General features: G+C 48.0%; 1 protein-coding gene across 3 annotated transcripts in view; it reads left to right on the top strand.

Moving 5' to 3' along the window:
* The window catches only part of GFRA1 (GDNF family receptor alpha 1), a 211248-nt gene that overhangs the window by 156377 nt on the left and 33708 nt on the right, over positions 1–21163 (top strand). For all 3 annotated transcript variants that reach the window (XM_042908505.1, XM_042908506.1, XM_042908504.1), the window contains 2 exons: positions 17033–17142; positions 19831–19965. In XM_042908505.1, the coding sequence (XP_042764439.1) occupies positions 17033–17142; positions 19831–19965 (245 nt within the window). The remainder of the gene's footprint in view (positions 1–17032; positions 17143–19830; positions 19966–21163) is intronic.

Here is a 21163-nt window from a genome sequence, read left to right as displayed (position 1 = left end):
GAAAAACAAGAATTGAAAAGAACCATCAGTGTGAAAAGTTGCACACCAGGCTGGAGTTGGGCCTCCCCCCCAGCCTCTTTCCCAGTGGTTGTCAGTGTTGTTGGTGAGTGAGGTGGACCTAGGCGGGCGTCCTGGTTCTGCTAGGGCATGGGCAGCTGGTATCTATGCCAACGAATCAGCAGTTGGGGGTGCCTGCCCCCCAACACAGCAAACACTCAATAAGTATGTCCCTTGCTCTTTCCGTAAGTTGTTATCATAGAGGACCAAAAAAAGGGAAAAAAAAAAAGCTGGAAACCCAGATATAACATTCCCTTCCCCCCAGTAGCATGCAGAGACCTTTAAAGTAGGACTGGTGGGTGGAGGGGGGTAGATTCTTACTGGTTTACACTTGTATGCACCCACGGCATTGAGCGGCATGTGGAAATGCCAAGGCGAGGCCGTATTGCCAAGCTTTCCGCATCACCGTCTCTCCAGTGTGGCACCGTCAGGGAAAAGCACGGGGGCAGAGGCGGGGGTGGACGGAGTCCAGAGGTGTTTGGAGCGTGTGTCATCCCAAGAACGTTCCTGTCCAGAATAGACAATTATTGACATACAAAGATACGCAGTGAGACACGGGCGGAGGTGGCCACGAGACTGTTGGGCCTCAAGTGCTAGATTCACTATTGTTGCAATTGAATAGGCAGTGGGGGGACCCCTGGCAGCCTCCAGGGGCACGTGCTACTTCACCCAGAGTCACTGTGGATAAAGGGTTCTTAGAGGTGCTCGCGTCTGAGTCAGTGATGTGAGCGATCCAGCAAAGGGCAGTGACTGACTCAGTGCCACTGAGACCGATCCCTCCTGTCCCCTGGGTGGTTCTGTGCTGTGAATCATCCTGTCAGCCCATTAGGAAGCAAGCCACGACTGGGGGCAGAGTGGCTCGTTATTTAGGAACCCAGAATCTGCAGAGCCGGGGACAGGATGACAGGAATGTGTGGATGGCGGTGATGGTGATGAAGGTGATGACGAAGAGGGCAGCATTTGTGTGGCATTTGCCGTGTCCCGAACACCGTGCTGAGCGCTTCGCCGCAACCCCCGAAACGGGGCTGTCGCCATCCCCTGCCCCCTCGTCACAGATGAGGAGTTCACACAGTGGTGTCCCTGGAACGAAAGCCCAGAGGGGGCCGCCTGCTTCTGTCACATCCTGTGTGCCCCTTGCAAACCGCTCACATACTTTTCCAAAGACGCTCCGTGAGTGTGGAGTCGAGTTATTCCATTTAAAACAAAAATTTTAAACAAGAGACCTTTGCGTCTTGTCAGGAGAGGCCTTACGTGCCCCTCACCAGACATTTTTCACTTCTCGTTAAAACAGTGGTTTTCGTGGGGCGCCTGGGTGACTCAGTCAGTTAAGTGTCTGACTTTGGCTCAGGTCATGATCTCACGGTTCATGGGTTTGAGCCCCGCGTCAGGCTCTGTGCTGACAGCTCTGAGCTTGGAACCTGCTTCAGATTCTGTGTCTCCCTCTCTCCCTGCCCCTCCCCTGCTTGCTCACGCTCTCTCTCTCTCTCTCTCTCTCTTTTCTCTCTCTCAAAAATGACTAAATATTTTAAAATTTTAAAAAATAACAGTGGTTTTCAAACTTTTTGGTTTCAGGGCTCCTTTACACTCTTAAAATGACTGAGACTCCCAGGGGGTTTTGTATGCGTGGGATAAAATCTATTGACACTATACTGAGAATCAAAGGTGAAGAAAGGTTTACATATTTATTACTTCATTTAAAAATGACACGAAGAAAAAAAAATAACACCAAGAAGCCCTGTTCCCTGTTACCATAAATAACAGAACAGATTTTTATTAAAAAAAAATCACTGTATTTCCAAAACAAAACAACTTAGGGAGAAGTATGGCCCTGTTTTACACTTTTACCATCTAGTGTCTGGCCTCAGGACACCTGGAGCCTTATACCTTCTATCTGCTCAGGCATTCACTCTTTTGCGGCATCCCACGTCATGGGGCTTCTGGAAGAACAGGGCACTCTCGTGAGAACACGGGAGAGAGAAAGGAAAATAAGAACTTAGTATGGGAAGGAAAATAGCTTTGACCTCACGGACCCTAAAAGGCTCTCTGAGATTGCCAGGTTCCCTAGACCTCATACTGACAGCTGCCACAACAGAAGGACCAGAATAATCTTGGGCTAGATGGGTGTGTGTGTGTGTGTGTGTGTGTGTGTGTGTGCGCGCGCACGCACATTCCTGCCGCACCCTTGAACTAAGACACCCTGAGTGTGTGACAGCCCGTGCCCAGCCCATTCACCTCCAGCAGGTCAGCATGGTGAGGCTGGGCCGGGTAGGAGCCGGTGCCAGAGGTCTTGCAGAACGGCTGCAGCACGGCTGAGAGCTTCCGGTCAGCCGTCACTCTGGGGCCGTGTGGCAGGCTGGTGCACCGGGCCCAGCTTGGTTTCTTGCTCCGAGAGATGCCCTTCTGACAGGCAGCACCTTCACGGACAGCCCTTCCTTCTCCGTTCTGGCATGCCAAAGGGGTTCAGTGTCACGTTCGGCTCAGGCAGGCAGAACTCTGGGCAAAATCTGTCTGTGTCCGGAAAGACTCACTGGCACTTTTCCCCTAGGTAAGAGCTCGTATCACAGGTAAACTTCTGCTCCTTGGAATGCTGGGTGGGGTGCTGCACCTTGATGTGAGCCATCTCAGGGGATCATTTGCCATGGCGAGAGCTAATGGATTATAATGACATTGGACCAGGGGTAACCCTTAGAGTTGCAAATGTCAGGAACCTGGAGGTCGGAGGTTTTTTTGGTGAGCACTCAGCGGTTGAAATTCCTGCTGGAGAATTAGCTGGTTCCATCTGACAGCTTTGAACTTCTTAGGCTGGACGTCTGGGGAGAGGGAATGCCCTCTCTCCAAGAATATTCATTCCAGCAAAGGAGCTTGACACTGCTAGAAACCTTTCTAGAAAACCTTTCTCTGGAAATAGACAAAAGCCAATGGGAAATAACCTCTTCCTCGTCCCAGGTTCAGAAACCCAAGTTAAAACATTTTTAGCTAAAAATAAGGTATATGGCTTGAAAAAGTGTGCTTCTTGCTTTGCATACTGGCCAGTGGTTGGTTCATTCACTGGCTCTGCAGGACTGGAGTGCCACATGCTTTGAGGGACCCAGAGGATCAGACGCGAGTGAGCCATCAGAACAGAGTGAACCCTCCCAGGAGAGGGAGGAGAGCTGGACTCAGGAACTTCTCCCAGGTACCCCCGCTCTGTAGCAGTGGTTCTCCAGCGTGAGCCTGCTTTGGGATCAGCTTCTGATTCCTGACGTCTGGGGTGGGGCTTGATATTTTGCACTTCTAGAACATTCCCAGTGGTACTGCCTGAGTCCGCACTTGGAGAGGCACAAGAATGTGGACCAAGTGACATTGGCGGAGGTGTCTTACCCTGCTTTCAAAGGGGTCTACGCAGCTGGGGGTGAGAAGGAGCTGCACAGCCAGGTCGGACTTGTTGGGCACTGATGAGGGTCAGAGAGGATAGTACCCTGTGGCTGGGCTGTGGGCTGTCAGCCCCACGGTGGCAGCAGCAGGGCGAAGACAACGCTTCAGAGTTTCTGTGCCGCACTAACGTCAGGCTCTCCTCGGAAGGCTGTGGGGATCCCGTGTGAAAGGCTCTGATACTGGCCTGAGTATTAGCTCCTCAGAAACCAAGGACATTGAGAAACGGCTACCACGCGTCCAGTAAGTCACTGCCTGAGCAGCCCCTCTGCCAGGGGACAGTGGCCTCCTTTGCACAGAGGATGTAGACGGTTCCTTATTCATAGGCCGAGCTTGGCCTGCGATTGGAATTCATTGGGCGGAGTGATGGCTGCAAATGCAAAATAAAACAGAGGGCTTCAAGGTAATCGCTTGGAAAGGAATCCTCCTTCCAAACTGACCTTTGGAGCAATCTTTGACCCGAACTGTTCAAATGAAGACAGCTAACACGCTGTGCTCTGTGTTGCTCTTGCCACGTTTTCCAGGTGGAAGCATCTGTGGTTGCGACGAGTGTGGATGGGCAGTGCCCGTGATGGGGTTGTAATGTGCATTACTCAGATACACACGCATGCTTCCGATTCAGAGTGCTGTGGTTCCACGGGCCGAGGTGTCCTTGAAGCTTGGCCTGTACAGTGCACGGTGACGTCTCAGCCCTAGCTCACTGCCGATCGTAAGAGAGGGAAAGTGATGGTACAGGTGGCGGGAGGCCAGACGCCATATCCCGAAGGAGCCCTTTGTCTGTCTTTGACCCTATCCCCCCATGGCCACCACCTCACACACGGTGTCTTGCACTGGAGGTATTCAGTGGTCCCTGGAAGGATGAAGCCCTGTGCCAGCTTGTGCTTGGGACTGGACAATGAAGCCGAAGAGGAGCATCTTTGCCGCGGGTACCTGGTTGCCGATGCACCCTTGGGAGTCCACCCCGAAAGCCCCAGGCGCGGGGCTCCCTGGGCTGCTCCCCAGCATCCCCAGGCTCAGAGAAGGCAGAAGCGGTGTTTTCCGGGTATACAAGAGGTGCCACCAAATATCGTCCACAGGATTCTGGGAGACTGTCCTCTTGAGGGAGCTAGGCTAAGTGTTCCTTGGCCACATGGGGCGCGTGTGATGGCCTCAGGTGGCTTCCGAACCCAGTCGAAGTCCTATTTGCGTGCAGAGTCTGGCCTTCACTGGCTGAGGATCCTGATCATCTCCTGAATTCCTCTATACCTGCCCTTTCATGTAAAGGAGGAGAGACATGTGTCCCATTACCTGCTCCTAGGCCTGTGGTGGGAGAGAAAGAGCCAACATTGCAAAGCGCCTTGAGAGTCATAACAGTAACATTCCTATTTAGCCCTTTTCTGTGCCAGGAAGTGGGTTCCAGGCCTTAATCCTTCTCGCAGCCCTGTGGAGGAGACGCTGTTAGTGTCTCTGCCTTTTCTACACGGGGAGATGCAGAGATGAAGCACAGCAGCAGGGGCAGTGGAGATTTGAACGCACGGTCTGACGTCAGGGCTCCTGTTCCTTCCCACTATGCCCACACACAAGCTCTGGGGAGGCTCCACACACGGGTCTGCTTTTCCGGGAGAGGCACCCAAGGAGATGGTCCCAGCCAGGCCAGCCCCTACCAGGCGCCTTCTGTCTCTGGCCTCAGGAATGTTCTTTGAGGTCAGGAAAAGGCTGGTTGGGAGTGCTCTTAACTTCTCCCTGTGGGCCTGGGAAGCCCCAGTTTTTGTACCCCTCATTTCCTGATTTCAGTGGTACCCTCTGGGGTGACTGTATACACAGCCTGGGGAGGAAGGTGCTCAGTGAGGGAAGTCCTGCAATGAGGGATTTCTCTACAGAGCTGTGGCGTGGGATTGCATTTAGCCCTGCCGAACAGTAACAACAGATATTATTTTTTTATGTTTTTAAACTGCAAGCATTATTAAACAAAAAGAATGCCCACTAATTCTGTCATTACACTTTATTGGACCTAGTAAATAACACTTATATCCATTTAAATCAGATTTCAGCTCCTCAAGCATGTGCAATTCACATCAAAATGGCGGCAGAAGTCCAAGAACTAAAATTTAAAAATTGAACATTCATTCCTCTATCAGTGTTGTGGGGGTGAGTATGAGTTTAAGAATCTGTGGTTTTCTTTTCAAAATTTGGTTCTAACTCTTACCAGCTCCATGACTTTAGCCGATTGCTGACCTTTCTGGATCCCAGTGCCCTCCACTGTAAAATAAGGCTAACCCCGGGTGGTCAGGCTATTGTGTGTTAAATGATGCAGGCCTCTGAAGCATCTCAACAGTGACTGGGTCTAAGTGAATGCAGTCGTTGTCAATACCATGTCTGGGGCAGTTAGACATGGGCCGCTGTTTCTCCTCTCCTCCTCTGTGCCGAACACCAAGACATCATGATGAAGATCAGTCTATAGGTGATTGGAGCCACGGTGTGTGGCACTTGGGATTCATTCATTCATTCATTCACTCATTCAGGAAATATTTACCAGACGTTTACTTGGTGCCAGACGTCAAGCCAATCCTGGGCGCTCATCTTCTTATGGTGGAGACAGGACTATTAACAAGGTGAAGACATAAACTAGGAAATGTAGGAGAGAACATGTGGGCGGGAAGGCCAAAGTGGACGCCCTCCTTGGGGCTCAGAGCCAGTGAGGCAAAGCTGGGGGGGAAGCTCCCCCCTGAGAGCACTGTGAGTGGGTCACAAGAAGCCCTAAGGCCACCTGGTTGGATAGAGTGGTTGAGGGGACAGTTTACTAGAAAATAACTTATGTGGACCATGGAAATCAGCTCCATGACCCTAAAGAATAAAGGGAGAAATGTTCTTTGAAATTCAGCTGAGAGCTTTAGGGAAATTGGAGCTGGGAGTATGGGGGAGGGGCGGCTGTTGACCAGAGGATATGCAAAGTGAGAATGGATTACTAAAGGGAGTTTAGATTTTCTGAAAAAGGGAGAATTAACCTCTGATGGCAATGGAATAAGTGATATATTCTTTTGACGCGTAACACCGCAATTCCCTGTCTCCTGAGCATTGCCCCATCCAGGAAGGAAGATATTAGGGACTAGTTGTTTGCAGAGCTCAAAGTCTCTGTTGACCTTAAAACAACTTGCCTGGAAGAAAAACGACCTAGTGTATATTTACTATTGAACATAATTTTCCTTAGGAAGTCTGCAACCCTATTAAAGATTAATAGGGAATCTTATTTTCATATGTTTCTGCTTAAAGTCTGTTTGTGCAAGTGTAGGCTGTGAGCCATTCAGACATCCATTTACCTTCTTTCCCCACCCCCTCCCAGGGCAGGCAGAAGTTAGGCTCCTTTAATGTGCGGAAGGTGAATTAACATTCTGCTGAGCAGAGCTTGGAGCTTGGGGCTCAGGTACCACAGAGGTATTTAGTGCTTGTCCTCTGGGGGCAAGGGCAAGGGGAGGAATTTTACAAATTATTAAAGTCAAGAGAGCACGTGTAATTTCAATTTTTCATCTTCTGGGAACCCCCCAAAGAAGCGAGGTTTGACTGAAGGAGGCCAGACGGCATTTGGGATAATTTCTAGAATTTACCTGTGTTTCTCTAAAGTAATTAGAGTTCAGTTTCTCTGGCTATAAACATCACCACGCAACACTTCTTTCTGAGCGTACAGACGGCACCCCTTTACGTTTATACAGGCCTGATGCTAGCCAGCTCGGTAGAGGGGCACATATAGGGACCACGTGTAGTGACCTGTAGAATTGCTCTGACCTGTTTCCGTGAGTGTGACTCCATTGGCCTATAAAACACATTTCTCTGCTAGAGGATGTGGAAGACTCATAGGAGACATCTCTCTTGGGTCTTAATGGTAGGAATGAGCCTGATGTTAATCATGAGTGTATCGAGTATGTGTAGACCTCAAACAGGTCGATTTGACCTCAGGACAAAGCATCTTATATGGCGAGTCATTAGCAGATGAATTATGAGAAAAATGTCAGGGTGGCTGTCCCTACCTTAGGGCTTCATAGAGGTCTCAGGATCAGTGTGACCCTCTGGGCTGGTCCAGAGCAGAACAGAAAACACAGCACAGATGAGTCCTCTTCTCGTAGTGTTGAAGGACTTACTGTCATTTAACTGGAGTAAATGAAGCTTCAGGGAAGTTAAGGTACTCACCCCAAACGCCATGTTTAGCAAGTGGCTGCGTTGAAATCGGGTCCTGGTCCATTTTCAAAGTCTATATTCAAAATCTCTACTGTGCACTGACATTTAGTAGTGTTTTCGTTTTCTGTCGCTGTTGTGGCAGATTACCACAAACCTGGTGGCTTTCACACAGATTTATTCTCTTCCCTTTCCAGACATCAGCAGCCCTGCACAGGTCTCACCGGGCTGAAATCAAAGTGCCCTCTGGACTGAGCTCCTTTTGGAGGCTCTAGGGGTGAATCCGTTTCCTTGACTTTTTCCCACTCCTTGGCTCTTGGCCCCTGCCCCGTCTTCAAAATCAGCAAAAGCTGGTCTAGTCTTTTGCACATGGGGTCCGACCTCCTCATCTGCCTTCCTCCTCCACTTTTAAAGATCTTATGATTACACTGAGCCCACCTGGATGATGCAGGACATTCTGCTCACCTCAGGATCTAAAACTATAATCATGTGCAAAAAGGCCCTCGCACAATGTCAGGTAACCTATTCCGTGGTTCCAGGGACTACAGTGGAGTATAGACATCTTATTCTGCCTATGGTAGGTTTCCTTATGAGGTATGTTTTTAATTTTTGATAAATCAGGAATCGTAGAACTAGTTTTTCCCGAATCGTTGCTAGAAAGCACAGAGCCAAATATGTAGCTTTTAGCTTGCCAAGGGTGTGTGTGCATTTTGTCCTGGCCGTACCACTGCTTCTGTCTTATCTTTAAGTGGCCCCAAACATCCTCACTCATTTTTACGTGTATTCTGTTGCATCAAAGCTACATCTAAATGCATCTCAGAATTCTTTCTGAAGTGAGAGAGTGGGCATAAATAATTAAGTGAAATCATAGTGGGTGACCTTTGCTGCCCCAGGATTCCTGAGCAGTTGGCTTGGAGCTTCTTAGGTTCCAGGATAAACGTGAGGCAACTTTTGTACTTCACTCCTAAAGGTGGAGGTGCCTGCAGAATTTTACAAAGCAAATTCATACCACGTTGGTCTGGGGCTTTAAGGCACGGTCCTATGGGTGAAACGTTGGCGGAACATCTAGATTTCGGTGCCCAAGGAGAAACCTGGTGGCCAAAGTCACAAAACTGATCACTAAAGTTGCCCTGCAGCCATACAAAAGACTTATTGGATAAGATTGTCTCTTAAAAGAGTTTTAGCATATTTGTCACAGATGGCTATTGGGTATCTGAAAGCTTTATGATAGTTTAATCATCCAGAAAACCTCCAGTTTCTTTTCTCCCTCGATTTCTTCCTGTAGAAACAAACACGGCCAAAGCTAAGTTTTCTGCACCAAAGGACGTGTTGTGGCATGGATAATACAAAACAACTTTATTTGACTTGGGGATGCAGCATGGGACTGTTTGAGGAGTTTCAGCGTCCTACTGTGACTTACGGCCTGCTTTTAGTATGACCATTAGTGTGTGCCTTGGTGAGATTGGTGAGGGCGGTCAGGGAGGGGTGCTGGCCGGAAGACAGCTCTGGGGTATCCCATCCGAGGCTGCCAAGAGCCCCTTCACCGTCGGAGTGGACTCCCTTGTCAACTGCCATAGCTTGCTTTTCAAATTTGCCACGTAGAGGTTAGCTGTCAAGCTCTGTCAGCCACTCTGCAGATGTTGATCGACAGCTGTCAGCCTTCATGCAGGGTGGCTTCGTGAAGGATGCCGAGATCGATCAGATGGTGACCCGACTTCCTTCAGGGGGCTGCTGCTGCTTGATGTCATCAGAGAGGCTAAGGATACATTGCACCTCTGTCCTGAAGCCTGCTTGCCCTGAGTCCCCACCCTGGAGAGACACCCCAAGCAGGACATAGGGACCAGAGCCATGTGTGACTTCACCTGCATCTCCCGAAGTCCTTCCTTGGTAGGTCAGGCTTTGCCACAGCACTGTGGATCATGCCCAGAGGGCGATGTCCCTCTCCTTCTGTGACCCTGATGCTGGGCCCAGAGCTACCAAGGTAGTGGATAAGCAGTTGTGATCAGGGTTCTCCAGTACGAGTGAGGAGGGAGAGGGGTGTTTGTTCAATGGGTTATAGCCTCCAAGTATCAGGATGAAGCCGACCAGGGATTTGGGAGCGACAGGCATTGATCTCTACTTGGCCACAAGGGCCATCTTGTCCCAGGAAACAGCATCAGACAAGGCTTCTTGGACCTCGCAGTACTCTTCTCGAAAAATGTGGGATTGCAGTTTGGCTGAGTCAATGAGAAGTGCGTTAAATGGCTGAGGCTTTGATCATCCCACCAGGAGTGGGAGCCCACATGAAAGGGCTGAGAAACTCAAGATGTGCAGAGCTTTGAGTATTTGTGCCTAGGTATGTGAACCCGCCCCAGGGCTTTTGCTCCGGAGTGGCCACACTCACTCCCAGGCCTGGGGAAGACTGGCTTTCTGAAGGGTGGCCTGACTACCCCCCTCCCCAGCTCCACAGACTGCCCCCCGGAGAACATGCTGGGCTTTTGCTCTAACAGGCCTGTGTGCACACCACAAAGTGGGGAACAGCAAGGCAAGAAAACACCTCTGCAAAATGTCTTGAATATAGGCTCTGATTTGCTGGAGGATGTTTTCCAGATGTTCTCCAGTAGGCTGCTGGGGGAAGAAGGGCTAAGGTAATTTTCTAAAAACAGAAAGAGAAAAATCTGTTTTGTGTCACTGTACCAGAAAATCACCATTCCAGAACTCTTGCTTTGTCTTCCCGGCTCTAATATTAGCAGCATGTTTTTCAAATTATTCTTATTCTGTGTAAGAGATTAACGGCATTAAGAAACTTACTGATATTTAGTTATTTAAAAATATGTCTTTTCCCCTAACCCCCAGGGGAATAAATAGCTTTTTTTCAAAATGACTTTTTTTCTATGAGCTCATAGGACTGCGGGGTATTAAGTAACACTGCAGGATTCCTGGCTTCAGACTTCTCAAATTTGTGTTGGTCAGAGTCGCCGCCTTCAGTTACCCAGATGTAGCCCGAGTCTGTGATACAGGGGCCAGTGGAAGACAGGCTAAGATGTGCATTTCTCAGTGTTGAGCTTGCTGTGGGTTGTTTTGCAGCAAGGGCTTAACGTTGGAATGGGCTAGGGATTGGGGAGCAAACAGATGAAGGGATGGGAAGTTAAAATGTATCAGGCAATGTGTATTCTGAGTTCCGGGTGAGGCGCTTTTATATAATTTATATAATTCGTTCTCCAAGCAGCCACCTAGAGCGACTGTGGATGGCATCCGCCCCATTTCCCAGGTGAAGAAATGGAGAGTTGGGGAAGTGAACTCATTTGTTTAGGTGTGAGACCCTGAAAGGTGGAGTTGGGGTTAGAAAGAGGTGCGTGTCCCTCTCAGGCCTGGCCTGCTTTGTTTCCTTTAACTTTGTTTCCTTTAATTGAGAAAACTTTCGGAGACTAAATGGCTTGCATTGAAAACCCAGACTTTAAAGCCCTGATGTTCACATTGGACTCAGAGAAAAATGCTAGTAATTTCTTACACGAACAGATTAATAAAAGGATCCTGTCTCAAGGTTCTGGCTTTCTACAGGGGCAGTCAAAGGTCTGAAGTCCTGTGTGGGCAGTCGACAAAGCCCCTTAATTAAGGGACGCCTAATTCATTGGTAGACTTACCACCCTCCTATGCAGGGTTCTGTCTGCATCCTTGGCCCCTGCTGTGCTCCCGAATGTCATTCAGAGTGTTCACCGAGGCTGTAAAGTCAGTGGAACATCATTAGGAAGAAGGCTCTGAAGAACAATCTGGTCAAATGATGGGAGGGGGAGAGCAATTATACACTTGATGACTTAAGTAAGATCCCTGGGAACTTCAGATCCAGCACCCTCTGCATTTTTCCCTTCCAAGGCTGTCACCTACCATCGGCCACTGCCCACCGTGTGACTCCTACCAAGAGCTTAACCCTTTTAGCCTTCAGCTCTCTTGAGTGCGAGATCAGGGGATCTACTAGAGAAATCTGGGTCTCTGTACTCAAAGGAAACCCAATGCCTAAGACACTAAAATCATGTGTAATGGAATCATGGATGAGAACAATAATAATGCTTTGAAAACAAGTGTTCTTTTCTTTCTTTTTCTGAGTATCTTGAAGTGTCCCATAGATTGTATGTCTGAAGTGGAAGGGTAACCCAAGAGCTAAGTAGTTCGGCAACATCTGCAGGAGTTCTGGGTAGTTCAGATCAGAGCCTGGATCTCATTCAAAACCTCACAATTCCTCGTCCAGAGTTCAGTTCCACCAACCACGTGGCTTGTGTCCAAGAATGGGATTCATCCTGGGGGGAAAAAAAAAGCATTCAAAAGAATGGGATGATCCAGGATGAGTTAAACTGGTCATCACTCGTATTTTTTTTTCCCACCTGTTTGCCATAACACCTTTTTCCTAAAAATGTTTCTGAAAAAGAAGGTAAATGATTCCACCCCCCCCCCCCACTGTCAAAAGACCATATGCTGTTTGAGGAGATTCTCCAAGATTTTATCGTTATAATCATTTTTCTATTTCCAGTTAGCAGCGTGCTTCCTTTAGTATATTTCCTGCATAAACCACTGTTTTCTCTTCAGCAGATTTCCTAAGGCTAACTTGGCATTTGCCGGCGTTTTCCTCCTCTTTGAGGGTGGGAATTTTCTCTTTTGGAGTGAGATGCATTTCTACATTACTGCCTATTCATTTCCTTTTCATTTTCTCAGAGAAAAACAGTCAGGTTCATCACTGCTTGTAGTCATGGAGATTTCATGTCTCCAGAAGAAATCCAATTGTGGAATTTCTTTGTTAATCCCACACTGGACGTTTAAGCTTTTGTGTTTGGATCAGTGCAGCTGAGGCGGGGAAGGCACTGAAACAGGTTACAATGTGACTCTTAACCCAAGATGGGCAGGGGAAGCATGTTCAGCAAGGGCTGTCCTGGGACAGCTGGGGGATGGGAGTTGGCGGGTAGCAGGTGCTCAGACCGTAGTTGGCGACTGGACAGATGAAGATGTTAAGCTATAACCATTTGCAAGATGCTCGCATCCCGCCTGTCACCATCTTCCTTGTGGACCTGTCCTCCCCTGCATTCTCCCCACAGCACCACTGTGTGCTGACTTACCTGCGCCTTGATTCTGCCCCTCCTTTCTACAGTCTAGAAAACCCACCTCTAGTAAAACCTGCCTCTAGTAAAACCTGCCTAGTAAAACCCGCCTCTCCGTGCATCCTCTTTTCTTCCTCTCCTTCAGGTCCTCAGATCTCCCCACTGGCTCTCCACTGGCTTCAGTCTCCTATTGGCCAATATCCTTTGGCCAGTGTCCCTCTTCCCCATTCCTGCTAGAATGGTTAAGGCACAGAGTAGGTCTCCAGCAAATCTTTGCTGAACACCTGAGCGACCCCGGAGTCTTCCTAATACGCAAACCTGATCACGTTACTTCTCTGTTTAAAAACCTTCAGTGGTTCCCACTGGTTTTAGGATAAAATCCAAACTCTTAGGTCATTCAAGGCTCTTCACATCCTTGCCAGCATCATCACCCATCACTCACCATTCCCCTCGTGTGGCTCAGCCATCCCAAGTGCACAGCTCACAATGATCTGGGTGATGGATGTGTTACATTTAGTAGTTGCAAATGATTTCCGGGTCTGGAGTCTGATACTGAGTGTGGTCGCGCTCCACCGCAGAGGTCTACAACCTGGAGGGAGTTACTTCACCTCTCTTTGCTTCCATTTCTTCATCTGTAAAATGGGCTGGTAGGATTACCTCCTAAGGTTGTTATATTAAACATGTGCCTACATGTCAAGACCTTAAATCAATCTGGCAAGACAAACGTTCCATTGTCGTTACCCCGGGCGTACCATGAACGTGCTGACTTTGTCACGTGCCGCCCCCTCCTGCCTGGTATATCCCCTCCACCTTTGTTGGACGGAGTCATCCTGTGACTCTCAGTCCCAATGTCATGGCTTCTCTGAAACCAACATCTAGCTGTGTCGCGTCAAAAGCTTATTAACACACAGCATCAGAATGTGTGCGGTCATATCGTGATTCTACTGCTCACTATTTGACTCTGGGCTAAACTTGCTAAGATGTGGTTCCCTCCTGAAATTTGGATAAGAAAACAACTGTCCCTACCTTATTAGAGTTGTTGGAAAAAATAAAAAGTGTGTAAAGACATACCTGACACTTACGAAATACTTCATTCACGTCTGATATTATTTTTATTAGCGGCCTTTCTGTCATTTATCAAGAACTAGCCACTGTATTGTTATCATCTTTTTATTTGTCTCTCTTGGTGGGTTGACTTCAGAGACAGAGAGCTTACTGACTACACCGCAAGCACATGGCACATCTTTCAGGGACGGAACCATGGAACTGACAGGTCAGCTGCTTTGTCAGTACATGTAACCAACATGTGACTTTAAGAGATTTCAGAGGCTGGGGTGCCTGGGTGGCTCAGTCAGTTGAGTGTCTGACTTTGGCTCATGGTGATGATCTCATGGTTCGTGGGTTTGAGTCGCGCATTGGGCTCTATGCTGGCGGTGCAGATCCTGCTCGGAATTCTCTATCTGTCCCTCCCCTGCTCTCTCTCTCTCTCTCAAAATAAATAAACGTTTAAAAAATAGAGATTTCAGAGGATTGTGTCCCTTTGTAAGAGAAGATGTTAGGAAGGATTAAATAAATAAATAAACCTAAAAAAAGAGAGATTTCAGAGAACTGTGTCCATCCGTAAGAGAAGATGTTAGGAAGGAAGGGTGTTTGAGGGCCGACTGTTTTCTTTCTTTGGGAGGTACTAAAGACGAGATGAAAACTGGTCCTACACCGTTTCATTTGGCCCAAATGACTGGGGATGGAGAGGAAGCCGAACCAGGAGGGTCGGGACCTCACTCCCGAGACATGACGGGTGCTTTGTCAGGAGGATTGAACACTTCATAGTGGTCCCAAACGGGGTTGTGCAGATACGTAGTAAACACCCGTTTCTCCAAGAACAACACAAAGCCCTCATTTGCGATCGCCACGGTGCAAATACTCCTACCGTGGTTACTCTCAAACTACCACCATGCTGTTAACCAACTCGCGAAATCCCTGAAAATACACCAGTTGGCCAGTAATGAGCTGGTTCCAGCACAACGCTGGATAAACTTCCTCTGACTTCAGTGTTTCTCTCGGTAAAATGCGAATCCCCTGAAGTTACCATCCTGTCTCCAAGTAGAGACATCAGTAGGAGGTGGGTCCACTGTGAAAAACAAAACCATGGAAATGTTAGTGTTTTGGCAGTGCTGCATGTGCTCAAAATTAGTTTGAAACTCTTTTCTGTCCACTGGCTGCGTTCCTCTTAGGACCAGGGATCTGTGCCGACAGTCTTCTCTCGTAAAGCAGCCTGTCCAGGGTTCTGCTCAGAGCAGTATATCTGGTTTTATCCTCCCAATCAGGGTTATACTCTCTGCAGCAGACTGACTCAATTAGCCCTTCATTCCAGAGTCCAATTGTGAGTCAATTCTGAGGTTGTTAAACAAAATGAATCTGGTGGCATTAGCCTCTCGCTGAAGGATAGTAATCCGCATCACGGCGCTGTTCGGTTAATAGGCTGCTTGAGAGACTACAGGAAACGGGGACTTGGAGACAGAGCGACCTTTCGTCCATCTCTGGGGGACAGGCCGGAAGCACGGGACTGCCAGGGAAAGAGAGCCGCTCAGGTTGTGTGCCGAACTGGAGCCCCAGCTGCCTGAACCACATTTGGCCTTTGCGGAGTTAGGAGCCCAGGAGCACTAGATCATTAACTTTCATGACCGGGAAAATTCTTCTGAAATTAACACTCAGTCCAAGCCGGATGCCATTGGAGCCAGTTGAGTAAGCCTGAGCCACCGTTAGGGATTTCCTCTGAAAAATAAATCCTTTAACCAGGCTACAGAAAATGGCCCGGTTTTATGCCCTTCGGTGTGTTCAATTAGAGTCTGAAAACACCAACTAGGCTTAGACGGTGGGAGATCCGGGCGCCCATACAGGCACGCATAAGCCTCATTTGGAGGATTTCGCCAAACCACTTAGCTTCAGCACCTGCCCCGGGGATTGGCGGTGATGGAACCAGGCACCTATACAGAGCGCACAGATCGGCACGGGTAGCGAGGCTCAGACACCCCTCTTTAAAAGGGGTCAAGGAGAGACCAGCCCCTCACAAACACCGTGCTGCCTTTGCAGTGGCAGTGAACTTAGAGGACTTGGTGGGCCTTCTAACTCTCTTCGAGTTAGAGTCGTAGTAAAGGGACACCTTAAAGGGCTTCCTGCGGACATTTTACAAACCTCTGATATCCACACATCCCTCCTCGCTCTGGCCCACGGATGCGAGGTTGTGTCTATCCTCAAGTATGCTGCGTAAATACAGTTTCTTGCGTGGAAAGAAGTAAAAGCAGCCCTGTGTGTGTGTTGGCTGCCGGCGTGGGGAAGCTGAAGTGAAAAAAGCTGAGACAGCCATCCATTGTCTCCCATAATTGCTGGATAATTTAAGTTCTCTCGGAGCCCATTGTGTTCTTCACTCAGAAGCAGAGCTGTTGTCTGCTGAGATGACCTCAGAGGTGGCCCCGTCCTCATTCAGGATTTCTCCAACAATACCCTCTTCAGATTGAAAAACAGCCAGTTAGCCACAAACAGTCCTCTTCCTCGCCCGACCAGCGTGTCTGTTGTCCCTCTTCACCCCCTTGGGTCTCTGCAATGTCGCCACCGCTCAGGGCTTCCCAGGGGACTGTGTGGGTCCCTGGGGAGTCCCCAAACTGCAGATACGTACAGTAGTTGGTCAGTGGTCCCTCCATGCACCGCCTCCCACCAAAGGCCCAGTCACACAGTGACACCTCACCCAGAGCCAGCGTCCCTGTCCCTCCTTCTTTCCCCTCCAGTTCTGGAGAGACGAGCCCCTCCTCCGTGTCACTTGGCTGGAATAAATCTCTGTCCCCTGGGCTGTCGGATGAGAGATAACTTACAAGACAAATACACGTATTTTTAAAGCCAGCAGGAATTACGGGAGCAGATGGGCTGTAGGATCCTATTTTGATGCCAGGGACATGTTTCTGTATAAAGTAAATATTTTCCCAGTGTGGATCTCTGGTGAGTGTGTAGAGAAGCATATTTCCTAAAGATGCAAATAAGTCTGTCAGAAATAAATATTGAATGCAAACTTCAAAGCATCTAGATTTCTCCAGTTATAGGCCCTGAAGACTTCTCTGCAAATAAGCAGACACACAGGTAGGCAAGGGCCGGGTGAAGGCGGGGACAGCGAGGGGGGCAGGGGAGGTATATAAGAGAGAATGCTAACATCCTAAGAGTTCACATTTTATTTATTTATGTATTTTTTTTTTTTTTTTGGTGTGGACAAAGGCTTGTCAACGAAGGAATAAAGTTACGTTTGTCCAGAAGCTAATGTAGGGTATTTCAAATCACACCCTTTTTGCCCTTTCTTCCCACTGTAGATCTCGCCTTGCGGATTTTTTTACCAACTGCCAACCGGAGTCAAGGTCTGCCAGCAGCTGCCTAAAGGAAAACTATGCTGACTGCCTCCTCGCCTACTCAGGGCTTATTGGTAAGATCGGGGAGAAGCGGGACGGGAGGAAAGTCTGGTTTACAAATACTCACAGACTCTTCCCGTTGTAGCCTGTCACTGTCTGTGAAAGGAAGAATCTCCCGGTCACCCTCTGTGCTGGGGCTTTGCTGTTAAGCCCCATAGGACTCACCTGTAAAAAAAAAAATAAAGCAACTGAAGATCCTGGATATGCAAGGGCAGAGGCAGGAAGCAGGGAGTATCGCAGTGCAGGTGAACTATAGTATGAGCGCCTGACAAGCATCTCAGGTGGAGAACTGACCACACAGAACAACAGCAAGAAAGAAAGCGTGGCTGTGGAAAAGGGAAGCAAGTCAAACCAACTTAACTGCATTAGAGAACGTGGAAGTCATTCAGTCTGGGGACATAGAAAAGGCTGTTCCCCAGAAATGGCCCTTTGGAAATAAAACCCCTAACTAACTGGGGTCCTTCTCGCCATTGGTATTCTTGGTAATTCAGCTCCTGGTATGCAGGGAGTGATTTAGCCTAAAATTTCCCTCTGAGAACAGACATAGCGGAAACGGTGTTTTCTGCCTCTCAAGACCCAAGAAGAACCAGGTTCTGGGCATTCAGGGCAACAGCACAGTTAGGGTAGCAGTGAGTTAGAAGAGTCACAAGCGAGGCAAACTTGTGTCTGTGGATCAAGGGGTAGGCAGGAAGAAAGGCAGGTGTTCCGGATCCTGGGGCCTGAAGAAGCCTCGATGGCAGGCTCCGTCACGATTGACATTTGAGGACAAACGCGTAGTGAAGGCTGTGGAGGGGTGAGGAAAATCACAGTTGTCAGAAGTGTGATGGCTCAGCCATGGTGTGTGTTCCTGCCAGGATCGCACAAGTCACCAGGCAGGAAGAACTTCCCACCAAGAATGACAGCACAGACTACAGTTTTTGTCACCAGAGTGCCTTCAGCAAGAGCTTTTGAGAAAAACATCAGCGATGGTACTTAATGCAGGCATATTACAGGTGCCTGCACACCCATCCCAGGGTTTTTTGAAAGGATACCTGTGTTCTCTTGGGCAATGCCTTTCACCGGTGTTGTTTACCATTTTTGTGTACGTGTCCCAATGAGTGTATCTTCCTTGAGTCAGTATTCCAAATTCGCATTCACCCTTTCCTTTTCTTAAGTCTCTAGTAGGGGTTACTTACCAACTATGGAATTATAGGTTTAAGAACCAATGGAAGTAATTAAGGCATGCTCATTATAAAAAGTTAAAAAAATACAGAGAAACCCAAGGAGACAGTAGGAAGGATCTACAACTCTACTCCCAGACCTAATCACTATTAACACCCTAGTCCATATCCTTCCAGGTATACATGCTCATTAAATCCTCCATGAGTAGACAAGGCATGTTGCTGCCAGGCATTTCTGGCTTGGCAAACCATTACATGCCTGAGGTTGATGAAATACTCATCACGTAATGGAATGAAATGGTTGAGGCAACGCACTCTACACACCAAAATTAACTTCCCTCTTGGGTCTGGATCTTTCCCTCTGCATTGGTTCTAACTTCTTTTAGGACAAAGCCTGTGCCCGCTTCTTCCATGTTGTCAGAGATCCACAATGGTGCCAGGCATTCAGTGGCTTCTTAGTACACATGTTTTAACCTCTTGGCTCAGTGTTTGGGGTGCCTTTTCCTTTCTCACTCAAAGTTAGGTGCTCACTGTCTGCTGTGGGTCAAAGTTCCCATCACAGAGTGTAATGGGAGATCACGTAGTTCAGATTGGTAAGGAACGTAGGGCAAAGAAGGTATGTCCTTGACCCAGAAGAGCTCACAAAGAAATTTTTCTTCTGTCTATGAACCGAATATGTCCTGTGGATCACTGACCACCTATTACTTCTTACATCCACAAAAATGTATAAAAACAGAAGGCTTCTTGGCATGAATAGGCATCGCCTGGTGCAAACCACCCAGAAGAAGACATTTGGGTTGTATTAAGTATAAATTCATTGTTTATTTGCTCCAGCACAGAACTCATCCGAAAAACCATGAACACAAGACGATGTAGGCAAGAGAGACCACCCAGCATTTCTTTGAGGTCTTTTGAGGACTATTGAGACAATACTCTAGAAGCCATCAGCTTAGAGAATTTCCGTTGTTTATTTCCAATTCCTTCACAATTTGGAAGACTTTATTTTACATCAGTTGAGAGTCTGGTGACCAGAGGCCTTGTTGTATATGTTCAGGATGTGTGGTAACCCAAAGGATAGCATCTGAGCTTCCCGTGTTGCTTTGAAGAAGCCATTTGCTTCCAAGGAAAGTGGATTCAAAGTCCTAAAAGGATTTTTAAGATATGTAAAACCAGTTCTATCTATTTATGAAGATTAATGACATTTTCGAGAAAATGCAAGGGATTTGGGAACTCATGCATTCTAAGTTAATTCTCTCCTACTCCATAACATCCATACCATTTGTGCAGAAAAAAAAAATACCGTAAGCGCAGCTGAAGGAGTTCTGTTATAATTTTTTAAGTAAATGTGTAAATTATTTTATGTGCTCAAGATAAATTGCCAAGAAAACGCACTGCTTAACATAATTTCCCACTCAGCAAACACAATGTTTGTAATTATCCATGGTGCATCCACCACCAGAGGAACATTTGTTTTCTCTTTTAGGCTATGGAAAAGTCTGTATCCTCACACAAGAACAAGATGCCTTGTTTTTACTTTTTTAGGTACAGTCATGACCCCCAACTACATAGACTCCAGTAGCCTCAGTGTGGCCCCATGGTGTGACTGCAACAACAGTGGGAATGATCTGGAAGAGTGCTTCAAATTTTTGAACTTCTTCAAGGACAATACATGTCTCAGTGAGTTTAAAAAAAGAAAAAAGGAAGCAAACACAAGCGTGCTCTCCTCTCTGTGTTCAAGCCGTACCTTCATGTCTCTTGGGTCCGGCTCTTCTCTCTCTCTGTCTCTCTCACTCTCTCTCTTTCTGTCGCTTTTTTTCCTGATCTCTGATGGTGAATACAGCATCTCTTGGCCACACTACGCAACGCAGCAGGGAACAGAGCAAGTCAGTGCTGCTAAGTCTGTGAATCCAAAGGCCTAAGAGAGCAAGAGATTCAAACAACGGAGGGTACATTATGTCGGATAGAACACTCCTACCCACAGATCAAATTTTGATCTTGGCAACCAGCACAAAGTCTGTTCCAAAGGTTCTTAAAACCTGGGCACGATATACGATGTGAGAAGCTCAGACAAATTAGATGGGGGTAGGCCTCCAAGGGCTCTCGGAGAAAAATTAGAACGTTAACATCAATAGCCCCCTGGATGATCAGGATTGGCTCAGAGGAGAAGCAACAATTCTTGAGTGGGATAAGCTGGCGATGTGGCCAGGAGCCTCAGGATGTGTTATCTCGGGAGACACAGTTGAGCACTAAGGGGGCTCCTGCTTGGAAATAGTTTCGGCTCTGATTGCGGTGTCCTTCAGGCAGTTAGAAAACACGTTTCCCAAAGGGTGAGGGATAGAGAGAATTGTTCAGGTGTGAACAATGGGCATGCGTCGGACTGGGCCAGGTCTCCCTTTTACCCACTGAGATGTGCACACTGGAAGTGACAGTCCAGCTGAGATGCTTGAGTACCTCACTCACACGTTGTGGCAGCCACCTTTAATTTATTGGGAACCTTCGACTCACTCTGTAGGGAGTGCAATATATATATTACCTCATTTACTATAATCTGGGCAAGAGCCCTCGGAGATATGGGTATTATTGTCTCCATTTCACAGTTGAGTAAACAGCTGTTTATTCGTATAGACCATCCATGCAAAGATGGATCCGAAGCCCGAGTGCCTTTCTCTGCAGCCCCTGTCCCCCGTGGGGGGACTCATTTGCTTTTGCCTCATTCCTGATATTTAAGGGCCCATTGGCCAAGAACAACTGCCCGAACGTTGGGGACCAGGTGTAACTTCCTGGTGAGAGGCATTGGAACAAGTTTCTAGGAATTAAGGTTCAGCCACCCCTCTGAGAGCCGTGACAGTTCTCCAGGATGCTCTGCTATGCAATG

Source organism: Panthera leo, chromosome D2, assembly GCF_018350215.1.
Source record: "Panthera leo isolate Ple1 chromosome D2, P.leo_Ple1_pat1.1, whole genome shotgun sequence".
NCBI lineage: Eukaryota > Metazoa > Chordata > Mammalia > Carnivora > Felidae > Panthera > Panthera leo.
The sequence above is the reverse complement of the archived record's forward strand: the minus strand, read 5'-3'. Positions and strand labels throughout refer to the sequence as shown.